We start from the raw sequence: 24,368 nt of genomic DNA on the forward strand, positions 1-24,368 counted from the left end.
AACATGGTTTACAGAGTTTTTTGTAGCACATATAGGTCTGTATCACAGACACACATACTGGTACACTAAATACTTAAAATCAGTGCTAATACTTTACTGCTCATACGGGAAATCTGCAGTTAAGTAGAGGACAGTTAGCGCAATTTATAATTAATTATTAGAACTAAATAACTTATTTACAGTAAAAAATAAATGATGCGCTAGTCCTTTGACACAGCTGGTAATCCTCTTTTTAATCTTTTTTATAAATTTACTTTTTTCTTATAATTTCACTATGTATTCACGTATTGTTGGTTTTGTAATTATTTATATTATGTATTTTATTATATGCTAATTTTTATGCATGTATCGTATACACAGGTAGCTCCCAGGTACAGAATGGCTGTGCGGGTCATGAGGCGGATATCACCTAGTCTCTGAAGTTTCCTTGCGTGTCACAGACCGGATGCGTCATTGATGACGCGTTCCGGAAGTGCAACGAGGGATAGGAGACGGAGGAATGAGACGCTGGAGGCGCCACGCTGACACCTGTGCCAGGTGAGTAACCCTGTTGATTACAATGGGGGAGTGACCTTTTGGGGTATATAACATGGTGTGTGTGCAGTGAGGGGTTGTACCCTGAGGACGAGCCTGCGGCTCGAAACGCTGGTGTTGGTTATTACCTTGTGCTTAATAAAGCAGTGAAGATTTGAATTCATCTGTCTCCGAGTGACGCCTTGCTTTCTTACCTATATATATATATATATATATATATTTACAAAAAATGGGTACTGTTCAGCGCTTCGCCCTTATCTGGTCTGATCCAGTTCTTGTTATGTCCCAGGGTATACTCCTACTTTATGGGTATAGTCTTTTCCCCAAAAAACACACCAATCATGTATGGCAGGCGGCTGCTATGTTCTCCTTTTGAAACGTTGTCATGTCGTCTCGAAATGTGTACTAGGAAAATAGATGAGAAACAGCGCTCTCTAGTGTAATAGGTGAGGGTCACACTTTCATATATAGTAATGTGCGTACCGTGTATAAATGAATTTAGTGCTCATTAAAATAATTCTTTGAATTGTTGATCTCGTGGATTTACCAGGCTGCTACCCGGACTGCAAATTTGGACACTGTAGGTGTCTTTCCACGAGTACCCAGGGTGTGTAATCCAAACACAGGTGCCGTGCGGTTACATATGAAAGAAAACTCCAATTAGGATAAAAAGTGGGAGTTTTATTTAAAGTGCAAAGTGAATAAAAAAAGAATAGATAACATAAGTAAAGTGCTGGAGTTGAAAACAGGCTGCTCTCAACGCGTTTCGTCTCTTATACCCTATAGGTGAGGGTTGGACTTCATCAGGAGAGTCACTGTAACGGTGACCTAAATACATCCTGTGTATGCTGTTCTGCCAGAGGGGATTGTTTGTGAATCTAGTGGTACCCAGTCCACTCAAGTGGAATAACTTGGTACGAGTTATGACAATCTGAGTTTCTCTGTTTTATTGAATTCTTTTAAAAAATAAAAACGATATTGCACTATTGGGCGCCCCCCTGTCCCTCTTTTTTCTGTTGTAGACATCCTTGGGTGCCTAGGATAGAGCACCATATTACAGCGGGGAGCAGTGGTCTAAAAGAAAAGACAAGTGCACTTAACTAAAATCTGCTACCTGGAGAGCAGTAAGCCCTGAATAGGGCTAATTACGAGCAGGTGTCAGTGCTTCATTTCCAAAAAACCTACTTGCATATATATATATATATATATATATATATATACATATACACATATATATACATATACATATATATATATATATATATATATATATATATATATATATATTATATATATACACGTACATACACACATGCAGGTTGAGTATCCCTTATCCAAAATGGGACAGAAGCATTTTGGATAACGGATTATTCTGTATTTCGGAATATTTTAAGATTTCAATGAGTTATCTTGAGGTATCTTGCATTTATGAGTATAAACACATCAAGCACAGGAAATGCACAAAAATATATTTTATTTGTGCATGATAAAAGGTTTCAAAACATTAAACAACGTGTGTACTATCTCAGGTACTGAATTTGAATGTTATCTATCATTTTATTGCACATACTTAGTGGCAGTTACATATCATGTCCCCAGTAGTGCCAGTTACAGATGTCCCCAGTAGTGCCAGTTACATATCATGTCCCCAGTAGTGGCAGTTACAGATGTCTCCAGTAGTGGCAGTTACATATCTTGTCCCCAGTAGTGCCAGTTACAGATGTCCCCAGTAGTGCCTTTAGCAAAAAAAAAAAAATTTCGATTCTGTAAACTATGATTTTCTGAATAATTTAGATAACAGATATTTGAGAGAGAGAGAGAGTCAGCACTGTGCCAGTTAAAAAAATTCATACAGTTTACTGTATATACTGTATGTCCACATATTACCAGGCTCGTACTGGCCCAGCGGGGAACCAGGGGATTTCCCGGTGGGCCTTTTGATTTATGACCCCGCCCACGGGGCAGCCGTTTGTCAGTGCCACAAGGCTGAAATGAGAACTGCTCTCCTGGCGGACGCCCACCCACATGTGGTAGCGCCTGAGCAGTGCTTGGTGCTGTGGCTGCCGCTGCCAGAGGGGCTGTGGCGCTGTATGTTACAAATGGCGGCGCTATCCATACACGGCAGGATGGAGAGTCCGGCGCAGCTGCGGACTGTGCGCGGACTCCACAGCAGGAACTCACTGGCTGCTAGCGTGATGTCACCTGGAGGTTGGTGCCAAGACAGCATTACTTGGGATGAGTCAAGATGCTCCCGAGGCTGAGGGCTTGGGGATGTGGGGTGTGTGCTGCTACAGAGGGCTAGGGAGGAGTAATGCTGCAGCTAAGTGCTGGGGAGGAGAGTGCTGCTGCTGAGGGCTGGCAGCACCCCACCTCCATAGCCTTCCCCCACTAAAATTAAAGTTTACAGCCGCACAGTGGATGGATGGAGTGGGGGTGGAGGATGATCTGTAATAAATGTGAGAGTAGGTCTCTGTGTTTGTAAGGATGCATAATTTTTTAAGTGATTGAGGTGAAAGGAGTGTGTGTACTCATATAGGGGGAAATTTACTAAAGGAAATTTGTAAAACAATAGGTGTATTTGTATCCAGAAATAAACTTATTTTTGACATTTACTATCCCGAAAATACGGCAATTCGTATTCATATTGATGTGCTATCAATAAGAATACGAATTGCCGTATTTTGAGGATAGTAAATGTCAAAAATAAGTGTATTTCTGGATACAAATACACCTATTTTTTACAAATTTCCTTTAGTAAATTTCCCCCATAGTGTCTAATTCAACATTAATCGGCCCGTTCCGATGGTGGGAGTGTGTAACTGCACATGTGCATATTGCGCATGTGCAAACACTGGGAGCAAACAGCTTTGGCAAGTTTCACACTTGCTGAGCATTCACTCCTGAGGTGCGGGCAGGGGCAGACATTGGGCCAGAGCAGGGGAACACCCAGCGTTTTATGGGTGTTCAAGTGAAACCGCTGGGAGTTTCCCTTAGAATGCAGCCGACCGATGTCTGAATGGGGCGGGCAGGTGACATCACATGACGTCAGCACCCCTCTTCATTGACTTTGATTTCCAAAGGCAGGAGAAATCATTTGATGATCGGTGACCATCGAATGATTTCTCCTGCAATCGTCCACATGGGAGGAGATGGGTTAGTGAAGACATCCCCTCGTATGGAAGAGAAGGAATTCGGGTGCCCAGGGCGGGGCGGTACCTAGGTGCTCACTAAGCAGCGAACAACTGCTGTTTAAAGAGCCAACCTGAACTAGGTCCATAAAGTGATAGAGACGTTTTGAGTATTAAGTAATACAGGCTTGTGTGTGTGTGTGTGTACACATACAGATAGATGTGTGTGCCACTATTATGTGATAGATGTGTGTGTGCGTATTATGTGATAGATGTGTGTGCATATTATGTGATTATCCCAGGACTCCACTAGGCCTACTGCAGTGTTGATAGGCACTAGCGTTTGGACCATTTTTGCTCTTGTCAGCAATAGCCCACCACAATCTCGAATTAGATTTAGTAAAGGAGAATAATCGGCATCTCCTATATGCATCTCATGTAAATATTTTTTTAATGGCAATATTTTTTCATGTTAATAAATTGTGCTTTTAATCCTTTTAATATATGGGTTTGTTTTAAAAATCTTTTTATGGTATTTGCGCCAGCACCAGTGCATCCTCAATTGTTCTAAATTTGTCTCTAAGAGTTGGTGTACTCTTATATGCACAGGTAGCTGCATTCACCGTAATTCACTGCGCAAAATAGCAGAACAAGCAACTGCAGACAGAGGTGATTGAGAAATTCGCCATTCCTAGATATGACCGTGACATCCTTGAGTCACAGAAGCTACAGGTTCTGAGTTTACACAGGTCCTCTTTACTCAGTCCAGTCGTGAGAGACACCTCTAATATTTTGCCCTGGACCAGCACATATTCTGTAGCTAGCCCAGGGATTCATTGTGCTATACATGCCCTTTGCCCTATAGTTAAATCCGATACTATCTCCCTTTTCTTAGCAATGTTAAACCGTTGGCAGCATTCAAATGAGGTCAGAACCTCAAAGATGAACTCTGATATTTCTGGCATGGGTTTGCCTAATGCTCCCAATGTGCATCGTAAACCTCAAGGCTGTTACAGCTGCCTCAAGTGTACCACTTGCAAATTCTTGGTGTCTTGCAAGACATTTAAACATCCTCATTTGGATAAAGTTTTTGGCATTCGCCAGGTGCTCGCTTGCAAAATGACATTTGTCATTTATGTGATTACATGTCCCTGTGGCCTTTATTATACTGGCCAGACTACCTGTCCATTTAGAGATCGAATGGCGCTCCACAGGTTGGCAATTAGCCTGTCACTTGCTGGCAGGGACATTGACCAACCTGTGGCTCGCCATTTCAAAAGTCATCTATTATCAAGTTTGAAATATTTTATGATTGATCACATAGGGGAGTCCCTGCGTGGAGGTGATAGGGCTAAACGGTTATTGATCTTGGAGTCCAGGTGGATTTTCCGATATCAGGAAAACAGGGAATTGCATCAATATTCACGTGATATATTGGCTCTAATACACTGTGTAATTATCATCCATGGCTAATCTGACGATAACTGCACATTGCCATCTTTAGATATGAACATATATTGTATTTATTGACCTAGTCCTAGACAAAAAAGCTAAGATAAAGTAATATAGATGCAAATATTTAACCAGCAAATATAAAATAAACTGTAAGAAAAACAAAATACAGAATCTGATACCAACATACTGTAGAAGCAGCACTTAACACTTATAAAATATCACATGGGGAGTGTGGTTTTCAGTAATTAAACACATGCAAAGATGTGAAGCTCTATATTAAACACTGCACAAGAATACTTTTTTCAGCAGTAAATCTGGAAATTGTGCAATTTTTTTTTGGTATTTAAACAGCGTACATTGCATATACAGTATGTCAAATTTGCAGGCTTGCAAATATCAAAGTATCCAATTCTGCAATAGAAAAGCTGCCATACACGTCTGATTTTGCCTGATTTCCTCGCATCGGGCCAATAAATCAGACGAAAATTAGCAAATCGGATGAGTTTAAGCTTCAATCCAAAGTCCGGTCCCTTGGCACATCGGATCAGCGCCCCCAGATCTGTAGTGCTGCACTAAGGGTACATCGGACCCGGAGCCTTGCCTGGAATCGCATGCGATATTTTGCATTCAAAAGGACTGTATAAAATATATTGCATGCGATCCCACAGCCCGGTAAGCTGGTGGGCTATTCAAGGGGGGAAGCTGTGATTTCTCCCCTCAAAGAAATGTTTGGGGACCTTAAGAGTAATCTAAAGATACCATATAAAAATATGTTATCTGCTGATTTACAGTAAATGACCATAATTACTGAATATACAATATAGAAGATGTACTGGACATCAATATTTTAAGGAGGTGAAAATACTTGGTATGTTCTCAGTTGTTCATAATATAGCAGCTGGCAGCTAAAATCAGGCAATGGGCCTGATATCGAAGCATTTATTGCCTGACAACAAACTTGATGACAGCATTGCACATATTCATACAGTATGTTTATTGCAGCAGGAAACAGCCACTTTAGAAGCTGTCAAGCTTGCCCGACAGCCGTGACCCTGTCCCGTTCTTGGTCTGCTCCACCAAGAATTTGAAGGGGGGATTCAATGTCCGGCCTGCAGCGGTATGAGAAGGGGGCGTCACCACAAGCTGCGGCCAGGAAGAGGTGAGCTGCAGCCGGGGTCTTGTCAATTCCAGGCTGATCTCGGCAGAAGGAGCCCGACTGCTTGTGAAGTCGGGCTCGTTCTGCCGAGATCCCCTGTTCAATGCTGTCGGTGAAGACAGCATTGAATATTGCCCCGCAGCCATCTCCCCCGTCGGCAGATGGCTGCAGGAGATTGAATACCCCCCTTTGTGTGTCTGTAGGAAAAAACTACCATCAGTCCATTCTATGGCTGGTTTATATTTCTAGACTTCTGAAACTAGAATTCTGAAATTTGCTGACCCACTTTAGGTATCAAGAGTCACTGTCAGATATGATAAATAACCTCACATGTATTTAACTGTGCATATGCTTAATTGCTATTGTACAATATGTGACAGTACTACCCATGGGTATGTATGTGGTTTCTGTATAACTGACTGTAACAAATGCCTTGGCTTGTTTAGAAATAGGGTACAAGCTCCCAACAAAGATGGTATTTAGACACAAATTACATATCACAAAAATGTTTATTTGTTGATGTTTTATAACAGCAAGGTACTGTATAACCAATCCAAATACAGTTGCCTTCAACACCATGCATTTCATAGCTCTTCCTAATAATTGGCAATAAGATATACAGCACAGCGGGACATTAGGGAAGTATTACAGGCATTTTTAAGCTAACAATTTGTGATCTGAGGATTTCAGCTGGCATGTATCAAGACCAGATAGGAACGAAACCATCATATTGGCTATTAACTACAATGCCACTCTATTGTACTGTCACCATTGCCCATCTGACACTAAGCTTATTCAGGATGACCTACGGTACACTCTGAATCAGGCACTATGTCAAAATATCAAAATAAATATAATGGGTGACATTTAATAGGATGCGATTTTATTGCATTTTCCAAAATCGCACCATATCACATGACTCCTTCAGTGGCTCACCCCGCACTGACAGCGAGGTGAGCCGACTGCCTCCGCTGTGATCACAGCGGAGAATAGGCGCTGTCAGAGAGGTACAGAAGCTCTCAGTTCAGGGCTGGGAGCTTCTGTACCTCTCCGACAGTGTGATTCTCCGGGCAGCCGGCTCATCTCTCTGTCAGTGCAGGGTAAGCTGCTGCAGGAGTCAGAGGGACACAAAGCTGGAGCCTGGGTTTGTGAGTATAGGTGTAAAATTAAGTGTATGTAAAATAAAGGTATACTTTTCTCTGTGTGTGTTTTTTGTTTAACATTCTTTTTACAGGTGGACTACAAGTTCAAGGGGCTCATTATTGCCCCTCATGCTGGGATTTGCAATGGTTTTTTTTTTTACACGGACGACGGGGACAGCCCCGGGCTTCAGCCCTGGATGGGTGAAGCCGGGAGGGTTGGGTTGGAGACACAACCCTTTATTTTGGGGGGTCTCACCTCCCCCAGGTATCCCGTCCAGGGCTGCCCAGCCACGGTGAGCATGATACGGCCGGAGTATTCTTGGAACCAGGTCTGGCTCAATGAGCTCGGGGCTGGTTATGCTCAGGAAGGGGGACCCCACGCCATTTTTTTTTTTACTTTTAAAACAGAAACATGCACAGATCTCAATATCTGTGCATGGTTCTGTCAAATTCGCCTTTCTGAACCTGGTCTATTTTTTTTTGTGATTTTTAGTATCGTTTTCCCGAAATCACATCTCATTAAATTTGCGAGTTGCATACTTAATAATGAGAAAACATCTAGATGTGAATTGAAGTGTTACTAAAAATCGCCAGGTCAGAATGTGCAATTTATTTCCTGCAAATCGCATCCTATAAAATGTGCAATTTTTGGAAAAAGTGCGAAAACGCCATTTGCGGAAAAAAAATCGCAAAAAACAAACAAAAAATGATTCCTATTAAATGTCACCCATCTTCTTCTAAATCAATCCCAAGATAAAGCATTGATACTACAAAGAACAATTTAAAAAACCATAGTCTAAAGAAAAAATGCACTGTAAACAAAAAGCTGGGGAAGGAGGGCTGGAAGTGGATAGGTAACAGAGAAGTGGTAAGCTGGCCAGGGGTTAAAAACAGCAAAATAAAACCAATTAGGATAACGGTATGTTATTTATTTTTATATTATTTTATTCAGATACCCAATCAGACACACTGGAAAGCTTTACCAAAGGAAGTGAAGCTTAGAGGGAAGGTATCTCCACTCAAAAAAAAAATCTTTATTTCTAAATTTTCTAATGTTTGGGTATAGGATATCAGGTATAGGTATCACTCTTCAATGATAGCAGCCAAATTTCAAAGGTGATCTTATTCTTTAGGAGCTAATCCTTTGACATAATACATGGACATAGGGGTATATCCAATGCCGCCGGTGAGCCTCTGGTTCTTTTCAGCAAGGTGGAAACGGCGACTGCGTCAGTCAAAGTGGAGGGCTCGCTGCATTTGTGGCAAGCCTCCCCATTCTATGAAAACCTCGTAATCCTCTGAAGGCGAGTATTTTCCCGGAACATTGAATACAGCGAACGGTCGGCAAGGGGGTTAGACGGCGAGGATATCTTGTTTTCGGAAATCTTTGCTGAAAACAAGACATCTTCGCCGCACAAACCCCATGGAGGGTCTTCATTTCCACTACAGCAAGCTGATTACAAGAATATTACAAAAATAAGATGAAAGCCACCTTGGCACAGTGAAAATTTATTTATGATTAGCTAGAAGTTATGTATGGTAGCTTTGAATCACTGGCCAGTTCTGTTCAATAATTACTGTCCTTATGTACCCACATCTTCTGCACTCATAATAAAAGTACTAACATTACCGTATATACTCGAGTATAAGCCGACCTTTTCAGCACATTTTTCATGCTGAAAAAGCACCTCCTCGGCTTATACTAGGGTGAATACGGTAACTGTAGTTTAGACTGTGAGGAAGTGGATCCAGGCCTAATGCTCCTTCCCACAGCCCTATTCCCCTCTAACTGCGCTGTACCTGCTCAGTTTGGGCTCCATCCGATAGCCAGATGACCCCTGAGCATAGCGCTGTTCATTGCAGACCTGGTGGACAGTTTTTCAGCTTGAGGCCTACCATGACTGGTAAGCCGGGGCCTAAATTTTGGAGCCAGGCCGGGAATCGGGCTCCATGGTGAAAATCGCGGACTTTTACAGCCGGAGCTGCACCTACTGACCCTGGACCTTGAGGGCCTGACTACCCTGCTAAGGTTTACCAGGTGCCTGGATCCCTGTACACTCTGCTGGGCACTGGAGAGAGGTAAAAGGCATTGTGGAGGGGTAGAGACTAGTTCCCATGCAGTATAGGTTACAGGATGTGACGTTCAGTGAGGGCGGAAGTTGTTAGATGCCCTCACAACGTTTTTTAATTTATGTGTAATTCAAGTAGGTGTCGGTTATTTTGTTTTATTTTTGCACCATTGTACCCTCGCTTCGCTCGCCACGGATTTATATTCCCCCTCCAGGTATACGTGGACCCAGGGCATGATGGGAAAATTACCAAAACTGCATGGGATCTAGACACTACCATTGTGGAGGACTTGCTTCCTTCACAGTGACAGCAGCCATCTTTGGATCAATCACTTTCTCCTCACTGTTAACCCCTCTACCATGGGTCCCACAACTTAAAACTCCCCTCAGTGTCAGTGTGCCCCTAGAGTCAGTGTGCCCCTAGACCAGGCATTCCCAACCACGGTCCTCAAGGCACACCAACAGTGCAGGTTTTGTAGATATCCAGGCTTGAGCACAGGTGACTTAATTAGTATCTGAGGGATTCTGATTAAACCATCTGTGCTGAAGCCTGGATATCACTAAAACCTGCACTGTTGGTGTGCCTTGAGGACCGTGGTTGGGAATGCCTGCCCTCGACCCTGTACATTTTCCACCCTAGGCTTATACTCGAGTCAATAAGTTTTCCCATTTTTTTGTGGCAAAATTAGGTGCCTCGGCTTATATTCGGGTCGACTTATACTCGAGTAAATACGGTATATGTAAAGCCACAATAATATTTGCCGTTATTATGAATAAATACAGTATTATATAGGTTTTCATAATTAAGGTGAAACTGATTTTAACCCTCTGAGTGCCAACTGTGAGCAATGTTCAAAATATCTGATAAAAATGCCAGCGTCACTCACATTTGTTATAGAAATTCAAATAAAATATGTTACTGTGTACATGTTTAAAACTAGTTCCTTTGTAGCTAAGGATGCAGTCCAGCATCTGTAATACACTGAGTGTTTTTTTTGCTGTAAATAAAGTACAGTATGTGACGCCTCTCGGGGGGACTCAGCCATGCAGGGCATCTCGTGCCATATGATATATAAATGCTAAGTGTATGAGGACATATCTGTTCTATATGGAAATAAAACTGAATTAATAAATTCTAGAGTCTATAACATTACGGGTTACCACCCCTGTTCTAGTAAGCTGCAAAGCAAAAAAAATGATCATAAAAGCAAGGCTAGAACAAGACAAGTTTTGACAGGAAACCCTAACAGACCAAATCTAGCACATAATATGCCTGATTCATGTCTGGTCTCTCTTGTGGTAAAGGTCACAATGTACCAATGTTTGCAACATTGCGCATGTACAGAACCAATACTGCACATGTGCAATATGGGTCCTGCAATGTTGCTTGCAATCTGCAACCACTTGCAGGCGAGATGGGGGCGACAATGGGATCCGTTTCACAAAAAGCAGACCTGATGCCTCTATATTGTGTCTGTCTTCCAACAAAAAACTCCTCATGACTGAGCTGCGGCCGAACGTCTGCGTGACCTCAGGGTTACTCAGCCGGCTAATGGAGTGATCAATGCTGCATCCTGGGACATAACAGTGTATCATGCATGATGCGTTTACTTATACCAGATGCTTCCTGCTGCAATAACATATGCTTACTACAGCCACAAATGTATCAGGCCCAATATATAGATTTAATAGCAATGCATTCATTAAAAGTACATATTTTTTAAATACTTAGCGGGGTATTCAATTTCGGCAGCTATTTCCAACAAGGGAATTGCCTATTCAATGCTGCTGTTTCCTACAGCACTGAAGGCGGATTTTGATGAAACAGATCTGACTTTAAAAGAAGTTGGATCTGTTTTTTCGGAAACTGACGTGAATTGTCGAATTCATAGCAATTTGTCGACAATCCACGCCCATTTTCGCCAACATGACCACTTTTACCACTCGACGGTTGGAACATTGAATTCCGTCTGCCGAGTTGCAGGTTAGCTGAACGAAAACAGACCGGGATTCGGACTGACAGGACGTTCCAACAGTCGAAATCCCACATTGAATACCCCCAAACGGCATAAAAGTGCTCAAAAGGTGTTCTGCTGAAAGTAAGTGAACACTGTAGCTATTTATTCATAAATATGGCCTATGAGCTAGTGACTGTCACTTTACCTTCTGCATTCTCCTCTGTATCCTTTGTCAAAGTGAACATTTTAATGTTTTTACTCCTCTTTATAAAGGAAATCTAACTGTTTATTGTACTGCCTAGTTATGAGGTATATGAAATGTTACTTAGATGTAGTTTTCCTTTTTTCTACATTAGATTTGGCTATTTATATTCCATTTTATAAAGAGAACAGCTGCAGTTTTTTCTAACCTCATATAAACATAGGTTACCTGACAGAAGTCATTTACATTGCAAATTATGTCTAATATAAATTTACTGAGGGAGTGATTGAAGAGTAGCGACATCGCGATTGTCAAAACTACACAATAACAAAACCCACGCATTTGGCACCATAATGTCTAGTGAAATATTTCAGTATGTTTCATATACGAGATAAAAGAAAGAAAAGATTCTAACCACTTTGTCCTCCTTTGGGAAAGCATCCAAGAAAGCAGAATAAAGGGAGAAAAAAACATAAGAAAATTAATGGTAAGCAGGTATTAATAAGCAGTTTTGAAAAAAAGGTCAAGGTTAAATTAAATCAGAGGCTTTCAAGCAAGCACATTATTATTTAACTGAGTTAAAGGTAAAGTATTACTTAAGTTGAACATCTTTTACTCCCCCTAATGAGCAAACTGTTAATAACACAGACATCAAAATAAATCTACACACATTCCCTTTAAAAAATACAAACTTCTGAAGCTGAAAGACCAGTATCTTACACCGTCCCATACTTACCTACTTTGTAAGTCTCCTCTCCGGGGCACTTTAGGGGCCGGGATAAATGGTTTTGTCATTAGGCCCCTCCCCCATCATAGGAAACATCCATGGTTAGCGGTTCCGCGGGGCGGTGGCAGAGTTAAATAATGCAATCCAGTAAATTAGCCCAGGCCCTTTCCTGTCATTTCTGCTGATTAAAATTATATGCAGCATGACTATGTTCTGTGTTTCTGCATAAGAAATGGAACCTTACTTTTTTATTTAGAGATACATTGTTTTTTTCAAATAAAACAAAAATAGGATAAAAAAAAGACACCCCGGGGCTACAGTCACATGGCGCTTATGCGTTATGTATAACGCAACATGAATCGTAAGGAGGATAGATGTATGTGGACACATCTGTAGGTGCCAGTAGTATGTGAGGTCAGTCCAAACGATAAATAACCTAAGCAGTGTACTGTGAACTAGGTAGAATGAGTTACAACCTACAGGATAACACAAGGTTAACTCAGAAAGTACACAATATACAGTAGCTGTTTCAGATCTGTGTCCGATCGATCCAGCCAGGAGTGTGTAGGAGTTAATACAGGTGGTGTACGTATATAGCAGCACAACTGTATACACAGCCGCATCTTCCATAAGTTTCTATGGAGGATGCGAAGCTGCCCGATGTACCAATATCGAATAGCATAGCATCGGCTCACACAGTTACTGCCATTCTGAGATGGCGGTAGCTCATTTTAGTCTATTGACTACACAAGGCACTGTTGTCAGGGCAGTGCGATCAGCAGGGTCAGTACTAAATGTGCATGCGCAGACCACTTACATCCCCTATCCTTGCATCTGCAGGAACATGCATCCCGCTGATAGAACCTGGCTGGTAAATTCCAGCCCAGATTGCTGGAAAAGATGTGGCCACGTGACTTACTTCCATATATACTTCCATATATAGTATATCTATATATCACATTGTATATATTTTGTATTTTAATCACACCTTCACTTCCCTACATAGCAACTATGTGCTTCTTACTATTACAAGTAGGGGGTGGATCACTGCGCTCGCTAATGGAGTGTAGCGCTGCCGAGCCCAAAAGGAACCCCAGTTCCTTTTATATCTGAAACATATAGTACTTGATGGCTGGCGCTGCTTCTGGATCTGTGTGCTTGTAAATGTCTGAGTGTATTGGATTGTGGGTCTATGACTAGTTAATATTCTTATCTATGTCAAGAGAACGATAAGGCAGATCTATGGTGCAACTCAATTTTATTATAGTAAATGCAAATACATATACGTGAGGGGGTGGTTGGGGGCAAATGGTGCCGATGGAGTGGGGAAGAAAGAAGTACCTGTGGGGAGCTGGCGTCCCAGACTCCCCAGGGAATGTCCTTATGGCAGGCTGCAGCCTGCTGGGGTGCAGGTTATCCTCTGAGTCGCTTCCCCACGAGATGTGGGGTGTCCGCGGTGCCTTCAGGGATCGGTGGGTGTGTTCTGGGTGCCGGGCTGTCACCTCATCTGGACCAGCTTGCCCCTGCTGCCAGCGTGAATAAGGGATGCAGGCAGCGGGTGTCACTGGCGGTCTAGTGGCCGGCTGCACACTGACACTGACAGCCCAATGATGCCTCGCTGTCGCCTTCCGTATGTCTCCCCGGTCCTGGTGCTCACGTATCACCGCTTGTGCTGCGGTGTGACCGAGCGGTGTCCAGTCCTTCGGGCGCCGGGTGATGACGTCACCGGCGGGAGTTTCGTAGCGGCGGTGGTGAGACGGAGATTGCGGTGCTGAGAAGCTGTGCTGAGTGTATCCCTCGTGGTGGTGGGATGTTCAGCAGACGAGTACGTACTGGAGTGGAAATCTGCTTAATCGCACCGGGTCTCTGATGTGGGATCACGGTGCCGATCGTGGGTGCCGCTGGCGGGGTGGCTCAACGGTGCTGGGTGAGTGCTGGAAAGTGTCCTCCAACGCGTTTCGGTCCTTCTGTGGACCTTTTTCAAGGATACAGTGTCCATTTGCAATGCCAGTTTATGTAGTTCACCCTGGTTTCTGATTGGGTCGTGGATCCCAGTTGCTCATTGGTCAGTGGAATGTGGGCGGGGTCAGGGGCTCCATTCATCGGGAGACTGGTGTAACGGGGGATCGATACAATGTATATTAAATGGGCCTTGGTTGTAACTGTATCGCAATTTGAATACACTGAGCTGATATTGGAATGGAAGATTGTGCTACTGTTTCATATGTCTTAAATGGATATTGGAGAGCATAATGGGGAGTATACTGAAACTGATGATGGAATATGGGATTGTGCTGCTGGTTCCTGTGTTTTGAATAGATACTCGGGAGCATAATGACAGGTTAATGGTGGAGATCTTCTGATGTGGTGGCTACACAGAATAAATGGAAATGGATCATGTTGCTAATTACTCTGTCTGAATCTATAATTGGGAGCTGGACAAGAGGTAGGATGCTGAGAACTTATAGTATGGTGGCCACGTTGAAATCTACATTAAGGCCCCTTGGTTCTAAAGTATGCAAGGTGTATATCCATTTAAGCTCTTCTTTGTCAAGGGCTTTCATGTAATCCCCTCCCCTCCAGTTCCTACTGGGTTTGCAAATAATGAGGTATTGTAGTGAGTGGGGGTTCTGTTCATGTCTTTCTTTGTAATGTAATGATAAGCTGTGTTGCTCAAATCCTTTCTTTATGTTCCTTATGTGCTCAGCTAGTCTAATTTTAAACGGTCTAATGGTGCGGCCAACATACTGCAAGCCACAGGGACATGTGAGAAGGTATATGACCCCTTTACTATTGCACGATAGCTCCTGTCTAATTTTGTGGGTTTGCCCTGTGGTGTTTGAAGTGAATCCATGGATCTTCCTTTCTGTGTGGCCCGTGCATGTCCTACAACCAATACAATCCCCACATTTCCGGAAACCCCTAGAAGGACTGGTTAGGTGCGTCTGTGTGAGGGTTGTGGGCGGGATGTGATTCCGGACTAAGGATTTCTTCAGGTCGGGTGCCTTTCTGTAGACCACCCTTGGTTTTGGTGGAAGTAAACCCCCTAAAACCTCATCCTTTAGCAGGATGTTCCAATGTTTGTGTACCATGTTCTTAATCTGACCTGCTGCCTCACTGTATTGTGTTATGAATAGGACGTCCTCATATCCTGTGTTCTGCTTGTGTGTGGTTTGTTTTGTCAGTAGCTCCCTCCTATCCTTCTCTTGAATTCTGGAATATGCTGCCTGTAATGTCTGTGGATTGTACTTCTTGTCCTCTACTGTTGTGTGAGAATTGCACTCTGTTCTATGAATGTGTCATTTTTCGAGCAGTTACGTTTAAGGCCCCATACACACCAGAACGACCAGGATCGTCTAACGATCGGCTACCGATTTGGCGTGCACTTTCCTGGTGCGCTCTCCCGCTGCCGGTAAACGACTAGGGAACGATCATGTTCCCTGGTGCACACGATTAGCTAACGATCCGACATCGGTAACGATGGTCGTACGACCGTCGGATGTGCGGATCGTTAGTAAATCGCGAGTACAGTGGTACAGTCGTTTTTAAAATGTTAATAAGGGGCAGGGCTAGCATAGTGGGGCAAGGGGGAAGGAAAAAAGAAAACAAAGAATATGGGCTGGGCTAGCAGAGGGGGTACAAAGACTAGGGGCCATTTTGCAGGACCTCATTTCTGCTTTGTGACTAGTGAGGCTTGGTGTATACCTGCTGAACGCTGCACATTGCTATTTTTGGCTGCTTTGTTTTTGCTTTGCACTACAAAGTTTGCTTTTTGCTTTTCCCATACTGCTATTTGCGTTATGGATTCTGCCCAGCAAGATTTCCTGCTTTCCTACGCTGTGCTCAGGGTGAGGAGGATGAGGGCCCAGCGCAGGAAGGCTCGATCTTGCTGGACCAAGCAGTGGCTCCTGGGCCGACAGGCGCGGTCTCATATGCCCCTGCTGATGGAGATTCGCGAGAATAATCCCCAGGATTATCGGAATTTCCTTCGCATGGACGATGAGACCTTCCAGGAGCTGCTGCGTCTGGTCACCCCCCACATCCAGAAGCAGGATACCAAGTACCGGATGGCTATCCCTGCTGAGGACCGGCTGGTGGTGACCCTCCGTTTCTTGGCTACAGGACGATCGCTGGCGGACCTAAAGTTTGGATCCATCATTTCCCCGCAAGCGTTGGGACTCATCATCCCGGAGACCTGTAAAGCCATCGTGAAGGTCCTGCAGCATCAGTATTGCAAGGTAAGTAAAAATGTACTAGACACGTGTAGTGAAAATAACTGTTTTTTTATTAAATAAGTAAAAGACTGCAATATTTTTTTACAAATGTACTGAGGTAGAGACAATTTTTTGTTGTAGAAATATAAAAAAGGTACAAAAACAGTATTGCTACTATTACAGCTCTGTCCTGGCATGAGGTAGAGAAAAGTAAATTTTTTTGAAAAAAATGCACTTTTTGGCTACATCACGTGTTGCATAGTGCAGATGCAATGGTCCCGGCACCATTGATGTGCACTATGCACCACGTGAAGCTTTGAGGCATCTGCAATGCTGCACCCTGCATGCAGCAATGGTGACATCACGAATAAAATATTAGCAAAGTGCCCAAAAAAGTATAATACTGAACATACAACCAAACAGAAGTCACCTTGCCATGCGGTCACAGGTAGCATTGCAGATGCTGCATGTAGCACAGATCATAAAAACACCCTCATGCATCTGTGGTGCATAGAACAGAAGCAATAGTCCCGGCCCCATTGCTCTGAACTATGCACCACAGCTGCAGGAAGGTGTTTTCAGTATTTGTGCAACAAGCAGCATCTGCAATACTGCACCCTGCATGCAGCAATGGTGACATCACAGATAAAATATAAGCAAAGTGCCCAAAAAAGTATAATACTGAACATACAGCCAAACAAGAAGCTGCAACATGCAGCATCAGAAAAAATGCATAGCATCTTACGACAAATCCTGTAATAAAACAGGGGTGTCATCAGTCCCCGTACCCTCTTCCAGCAATGAAGAGTACAGATGGGTGTAGCGAGGAGGTGTGGTTGATATGCTAGAGGATTGTCCGCTAGTTGGTGTTGTTTCCTGCAACGAGGCAGGGATGGGCGATGTTAATTCGGTACTGGTGGATGGTGTATCTTCCCACGGTACAAGGCCGGCCAAATGCGTCTGAAATGACAAACGGCGAATGCGACCCATAAACACCAGCTCACTGCAGACACGTTCAAAAGCCATCTGTTGTGCGGGTTCCAATTGGCGTAAGCTCTCTGCCACATATTTCCCATATGTGTCAAAACGGTCTGGGGGCCTACGCAGCACCTCTTCAGCTCGCTGTAGCAATTCATCCTCTGGTTCATGGACCGGCTTACATCTTTTTTTTTTTCTTTTTTGGGTCGTTACCGGCGGTGTGGGTGTTTCTGGCACTCCGCTAAATGTACCTGAGGATACAGGGCCAGACTGTTCCAGGGGTGGGTTTGTGCAGATCTCTTTTTCTGTACTTGTGGTCTGTTGAAAAAAAAACACAAAGACATGTCAAACTAATGTTTTTTTTCTATTTCTTTTTCTCCCAGTTCCCCAACACCGTGCAAGAGTGGAAAGATATTGCTGCGGAATTTGAGGACACTTGGAATTTCCCTAATTGTGGAGGAGCTATTGACGGCAAACACGTGCGCATCAACCAGCCACCCCACAGTGGATCTTATTACTTTAATTATAAAGGGTACTTCAGCATAGTGCTGATGGCTGTGGTGAATGCCAATTATGAATTTATTTTTCTGGATGTCGGCAGGAATGGGCGAGCCTCAGATGGTGGAACTTTGAAGGACACAAAGTTCTACCACAGGCTCGTCTCCAACAGCATGCACTTGCCGACAGTCCAGGAAACCAAACATGGTCTGAATTTTGTGTTCGTGGCGGATGAGGCATTTGGACTTCATGAACACATCATGAAGCCATATGCCAAAAGGGGACTAGACCACGACAAAAGGGTCTTCAATTACAGGCTGTCCAGGGCACGGCGGCTTGTGGAAAGTGCGTTCGGTATCATGGCTAGCCGATTTCGCATTTTCCACACGGCCATAAACCTGCGCCTGGACAAAATAGATTGGGCCGTCATGGCGTGCTGTGTCCTGCACAATTTGTTGCGCCGGAAAGAAAGGCCCAATCGCCAAAGTGGACCAGCGCCTGATGAGGACCCAGAAGAGCCAAGGGAAGTAGCCCCAATCTCATCCCTGCAAACGCCGGCACTGCAGTATCGAGGGAGTGCGCGTGCCAAACAGGTCAGGGATGAGTACAAGGCCTACTTCAATGGAGTGGGTGCTGTCCCTTGGCAGGAGGACCACATATAATTGGCCGGCAAATGAATTTAAAGTGGAGACAAAAAACTGAAAAAACTTGTGTAATCAGTGGGATGGTACTTACCGATAAGGCCTGTGAACTTTCATCCTGTACTGGCACCACGTCATCTGTTTCGCTCTCTACCATGAGGCAAAGCCCCGTCCTTGGTAACTCCTGGCTCAAGGTGAAGCAAATCAGGTCGTAGTACCAAAGGGACGTTTCATAGACATCTGCTGCTCCTGCCCCTGATTTTTTGGACGCCTGTATCTTTTTGTGTTCCTTGAGGAACACAGTCCGCAGGTTTTGGATTTTCTTTTTGACCCATTCGGAGTTGGCATCTGGGTTGTGACTGCGGCTGAACTGGACAAGGTCCTCCAGGGCTTGACTGCGCTTTACTTTATTGCTGTAGTCCTTTGATTTGGTTTTCCAAAGGCACTCATGTTCCCTGTATTGTTCGATGAATGCCTCAATGAACTCTCTTTCTTTTTGTATGGCTTGTGACATGTCTGCCCAAAAAAAAAATATTTAACAATAAATATACATTCACACAATGAAGGAAAATTAAATGTATTATTATTTCTTAAAAGGACATTAGGAAGACAGTACAGTTGGGGTGGGCTGCTGTGTCCTAATTAGCAGGCCAGTGGATACACAGTACAGGTGGGGTGGGCTGCTGTGTCCTAATTAGCAGGCCAGTGGATACACAGTACAGGTGGGGTGGGCTGCTGTGTCCTAATTAGCAGGCCAGTGGATACACAGTACAGGTGGGGTGGGCTGCTGTGTCCTAATTAGCAGGCCAGTGGATACACAGTACAGGTGGGGTGGGCTGCTGTGTCCTAATTAGCAGGCCAGTGGATACACAGTACAGGTGGGGTGGGCTGCTGTGTCCTAATTAGCAGGCCAGTGGATACACAGTACAGGTGGGGTGGGCTGCTGTGTCCTAATTAGCAGGCCAGTGGATACACATTACAGGTGGGGTGGCCTGCGGCGGCCTGTTTACATTGCTGCGCCTGGCACACTGTGCAACCTGCGGTGGGGCACCATTGGTGGACAGTGGGGACACATACAGGTGGGGTGGGCTGTGCTGTGACCAACAAACAGTGGTGGGCAGTGGGGACACATTACAGGTGGGCACCATTGGTGGACAGTGGGGAAGGGCTTTTGTAGAGGGCTGCGTGCAGTTCACATACCTGTTTTTTGTTTTGGCAGCTTCCCACGCCGAGAACCTCCGTAGCTGTGCTGTCTGCGGCATCCACGAGGCAAAATGGCTGCGGTGGGAGTGTCTTTATAAACAAGCCGGATTGGAACGACGGTCCGTACGACGGGAGCACACACAATGTGCTTCAGATGTGCATACAATCAGCACCCGACCTGCGGTCGGATTGGAGATTCTGCTGCAGGAGGCAAAATCTCCAATGCGACACACGACGTGACGGGAGCGCGCATCCCGTCGCAAACGATCCTGATTGTGAGTGAAAAACGAACGATTGACCCACAATGCATGCACAACCGTCGTTACAACGGTCGAAATTAGCCCTAATCGTGAGCTAATCTTTCTGGTGTGTATGGGGCCTAAGTCTGGTGTACTGTCCCAACGGGATGCTTTTGAGCCAGTTGTTGTGGTGCCCACTGTCTGAGAAGATAAAGCTGTTGACGTCAACCGTTTTGTAGTGTGTTTTTGTCTCTAATTGTCCATTCTCTATGTAGATCACTAAATCCAAAAATTCGACCCTGTCTCTGCTGTAATTGGTAGTCAGGACTATGTTTCTGTCATTGTTGTTGAGGTGTTGGATGAATTGGTTCAGTGATTTTTCAGTACCCTGCCATATAAAGAGGATGTCATCGATGAAGCGTCGCCAGAGAAGCAAATTCGCCCCAAATTGATGTCCTTGCCATACTTGTTCCTCCTCCCACTTGCTCATGAACAAATTAGCATAACTTGGTGCGAATTTGCTTCCCATGGCGGTGCCTGTGCATTGTAAAAAGAATGAGTTATTGAACCAGAGATAATTATGGTTAAGTATGAAATCAATAGATCTTGTGATGAAATCTTTCTGCGCTGTTGGGAAAGTGCTATCCAAGGATAGGAAGTGATCAACACTGGAAATGCCTTGTTTGTGATCTATGATGGTGTATAGGGAGGACACGTCGCTGGTTACCAGCCACATGTCCTCCCTCCAAGTTACTGTCTGAAGTGTTTGTAGGGTGTGTGTGGTGTCCTTAAGGTAGGACTGTTGCCTCTGTACTATCGGTTGGAGGTGAAAATCTATGTATTCTGAGAGATGGGCAGTTAGAGATCCAATACCCGATACTATGGGTCTCCCAGGGGGGTGTGTCGGGTCCTTGTGTACTTTGGGTAAATGATAAAAGACTGGTATGACTGGATGTTTGTTTGATATGAAATCGTGTTCGTGTTTGTTTAGAATACCCATTGCTATACCTTCGGAGAGTAATACCTCTAATTCCCTTTTGTACTTTGTTGTGGGGTCGTAGCCGAGGGGAGTGTACGTATTTGTGTCCCCCAAAAGTCTATGTGCTTCCTGAATGTAATCTGTTTTGTTCATGATCACTATCCCACCCCCCTTGTCTGCTGGTTTAATGATGATGTTATGGTTGTCTCGCAGGCCCTTTATTGCTGCTGTTTCTGCTTTGGTCATGTTGTGCCTCCCAGTTTTTTTGTCTTTTAATGTATCTAATTCCATTACCAATGATTGTTCGAATGTTTTGATGATGTGTCCTTTTACCTGTTGTGGGTTGAAGGTTGATTTCGGTCTTAGGGTGCTGTGCTTGTATGTATCAGTAGCCGTGCGGTCCATAGTGATGGGATTCTGAGCAAAATACTTCTTTAATGTGAGTTTTCTGGTGAAGTTACGTATGTCCAAGTAGGTCTGGAATTTGTTCAGTTTGTTGTTAGGTGCAAATTTGAGCCCTTTGTCCAGAACCTTTGTTTCTGTCTCTGTGAGGGTGGTACTGCTGAGGTTGAAAATGCCTATACCGGGGGGTGGGTTGGGTTTCCTACTGTGATTCTTTTTCTGGCCCCCCCTACAACCTCTTCTGTTTCTTCCCTGATTTTTCTTTTTTGTGCTGGTGTCTGTGAGAGTGGTATGTTGCAGGCCTCTGGGCCCGTCTTCATCTCTAAAAAATGAATACTTTTGGGTGGGGTGTTTCGTGGTGTAGGTGCTGATTCCTCCTCCCTGTGTCTGAAAGTAACGTGTCCTGCTTCTAGTGAGAGCCTTGCAGTGGTCGAGAAATCCTCGTCCTCTATCTCGTATGTGGAAAATGAGGAATCTTCCTGTTCTGATGCTGTGTCGTCTATTGATGGTGAACTTGGTACCTTGTGAGGTTCTTTGCCCGTGTTGTGTAGTGCACTCATGTATTGCTGATAGGATTTGAGCAACACAGCTTATCATTACATTACAAAGAAAGACATGAACAGAACCCCCACTCACTACAATACCTCATTATTTGCAAACCCAGTAGGAACTGGAGGGGAGGGGATTACATGAAAGCCCTTGACAAAGAAGAGCTTAAATGGATATACACCTTGCATACTTTAGAACCAAGGGGCCTTAATGTAGATTTCAACGTGGCCACCATACTATAAGTTCTCAGCATCCTACCTCTTGTCCAGCTCCCAATTATAGATTCAGACAGAGTAATTAGCAACATGATCCATTTCCATTTATTCTGTGTAGCCACCACATCAGAAGATCTCCACCATTAACCTGTCATTATGCTCCCGAGTATCTATTCAAAACACAGGAACCAGCAGCACAATCCCATATTCCATCATCAGTTTCAGTATACTCCCCATTATGCTCTCCAATATCCATTTAAGACATATGAAACAGTAGCACAATCTTCCATTCCAATATCAGCTCAGTGTATTCAAATTGCGATACAGTTACAACCAAGGCCCATTTAATATACATTGTATCGATCCCCCGTTACACCAGTCTCCCGATGAATGGAGCCCCTGACCCCGCCCACATTCCACTGACCAATGAGCAACTGGGATCCACGACCCAATCAGAAACCAGGGTGAACTACATAAACTGGCATTGCAAATGGACACTGTATCCTTGAAAAAGGTCCACAGAAGGACCGAAACGCGTTGGAGGACACTTTCCAGCACTCACCCAGCACCGTTGAGCCACCCCGCCAGCGGCACCCACGATCGGCACCGTGATCCCACATCAGAGACCCGGTGCGATTAAGCAGATTTCCACTCCAGTACGTACTCGTCTGCTGAACATCCCACCACCACGAGGGATACACTCAGCACAGCTTCTCAGCACCGCAATCTCCGTCTCACCACCGCCGCTACGAAACTCCCGCCGGTGACGTCATCACCCGGCGCCCGAAGGACTGGACACCGCTCGGTCACACCGCAGCACAAGCGGTGATACGTGAGCACCAGGACCGGGGAGACATACGGAAGGCGACAGCGAGGCATCATTGGGGTGTCAGTGTGCAGCCGGCCACTAGACCGCCAGTGACACCCGCTGCCTGCATCCCTTATTCACGCTGGCAGCAGGGGCAAGCTGGTCCAGATGAGGTGACAGCCCGGCACCCAGAACACACCCACCGATCCCTGAAGGCACCGCGGACACCCCACATCTCGTGGGGAAGCGACTCAGAGGATAACCTGCACCCCAGCAGGCTGCAGCCTGCCATAAGGACATTCCCTGGGGAGTCTGGGACGCCAGCTCCCCACAGGTACTTCTTTCTTCCCCACTCCATCGGCACCATTTGCCCCCAACCACCCCCTCACGTATATGTATTTGCATTTACTATAATAAAATTGAGTTGCACCATAGATCTGCCTTATCGTTCTCTTGACATAGATAAGAATATTAACTAGTCATAGACCCACAATCCAATACACTCAGACATTTACAAGCACACAGATCCAGAAGCAGCGCCAGCCATCAAGTACTATATGTGCTTCTTACTAACCCCTACTAATTTTCATTTGTGTGCTGCCCTGGAGTACTCAGTCTGTGTCGGCATGTTGGGGGCCCACACCCCAGACCCATACCCAGTATTAGGGACCCCCAGTGACAGAGATGCCTTGACGTTCGGCCTGGGGGCTTAGCCCTATATCTGCAGATATATGCAACCAAGATCTCTGTATTATCTGATTATTATGTAGATATCTCTCACTCATGTGTGCAATTGGGATACAAAATGTTGTTTTCCTAACCAGAATTGCCCCTCCCTTTTGGCACCTGAGTGACAGACCTCTGATTGAGCAGCTTACCAACAAAAGTGTTGTGCAGTTGAGAGGCATAGCTGGGTCAGCATTAGGAGGGATTGCTGACTCCTGAGTGTCATTGGAGAAGCCAGGGGTAGCTCCAGGTAAGCTGGCTCTCAGATGTTACATGCCATTATCATGTGGCCTTACACTGGGCTATTAAGCCCAGACATATATGTTATTGTGTATGGGATGGGTTTGGGAGTGTGGTGCCCCCTGTGTTGGTAGGGCTGGTCTGCTCCAGGTTAGCACACCCTAACACTTTATTAACACTTATTCTTTCCTATCACATTGTATATATTTTGTATTTTAATCACACCTTCACTTCCCTATATAGCACTTATGTGCTTCTTATTAACCCTAACTAATTTTCATTTGTGTGCTGCCCTGGAGTACTCA

At 44.6% G+C, this 24,368-nt stretch overlaps 1 protein-coding gene across 25 annotated transcripts in view; it reads right to left on the minus strand.

Annotated features, from left to right (window-relative positions):
- Positions 1-24,368, minus strand: part of RIMS1 (regulating synaptic membrane exocytosis 1) — a 381,212-nt gene that overhangs the window by 262,016 nt on the left and 94,828 nt on the right. For 22 of the 25 annotated variants that reach the window (XM_083177228.1, XM_083177232.1, XM_083177216.1 and 19 more), the window contains exon 3: positions 12,060-12,071. The exons of the other annotated variants lie outside the window; for them this stretch is intronic. In XM_083177228.1, coding sequence (XP_083033354.1) covers positions 12,060-12,071 — 12 coding nt within the window. The remainder of the gene's footprint in view (positions 1-12,059; positions 12,072-24,368) is intronic. 25 annotated transcript variants of the gene reach the window in all.

This window comes from Crinia signifera, chromosome 3, assembly GCF_055691185.1.
Source record: "Crinia signifera chromosome 3, ASM5569118v1, whole genome shotgun sequence".
NCBI classification, from domain to species: domain Eukaryota; kingdom Metazoa; phylum Chordata; class Amphibia; order Anura; family Myobatrachidae; genus Crinia; species Crinia signifera.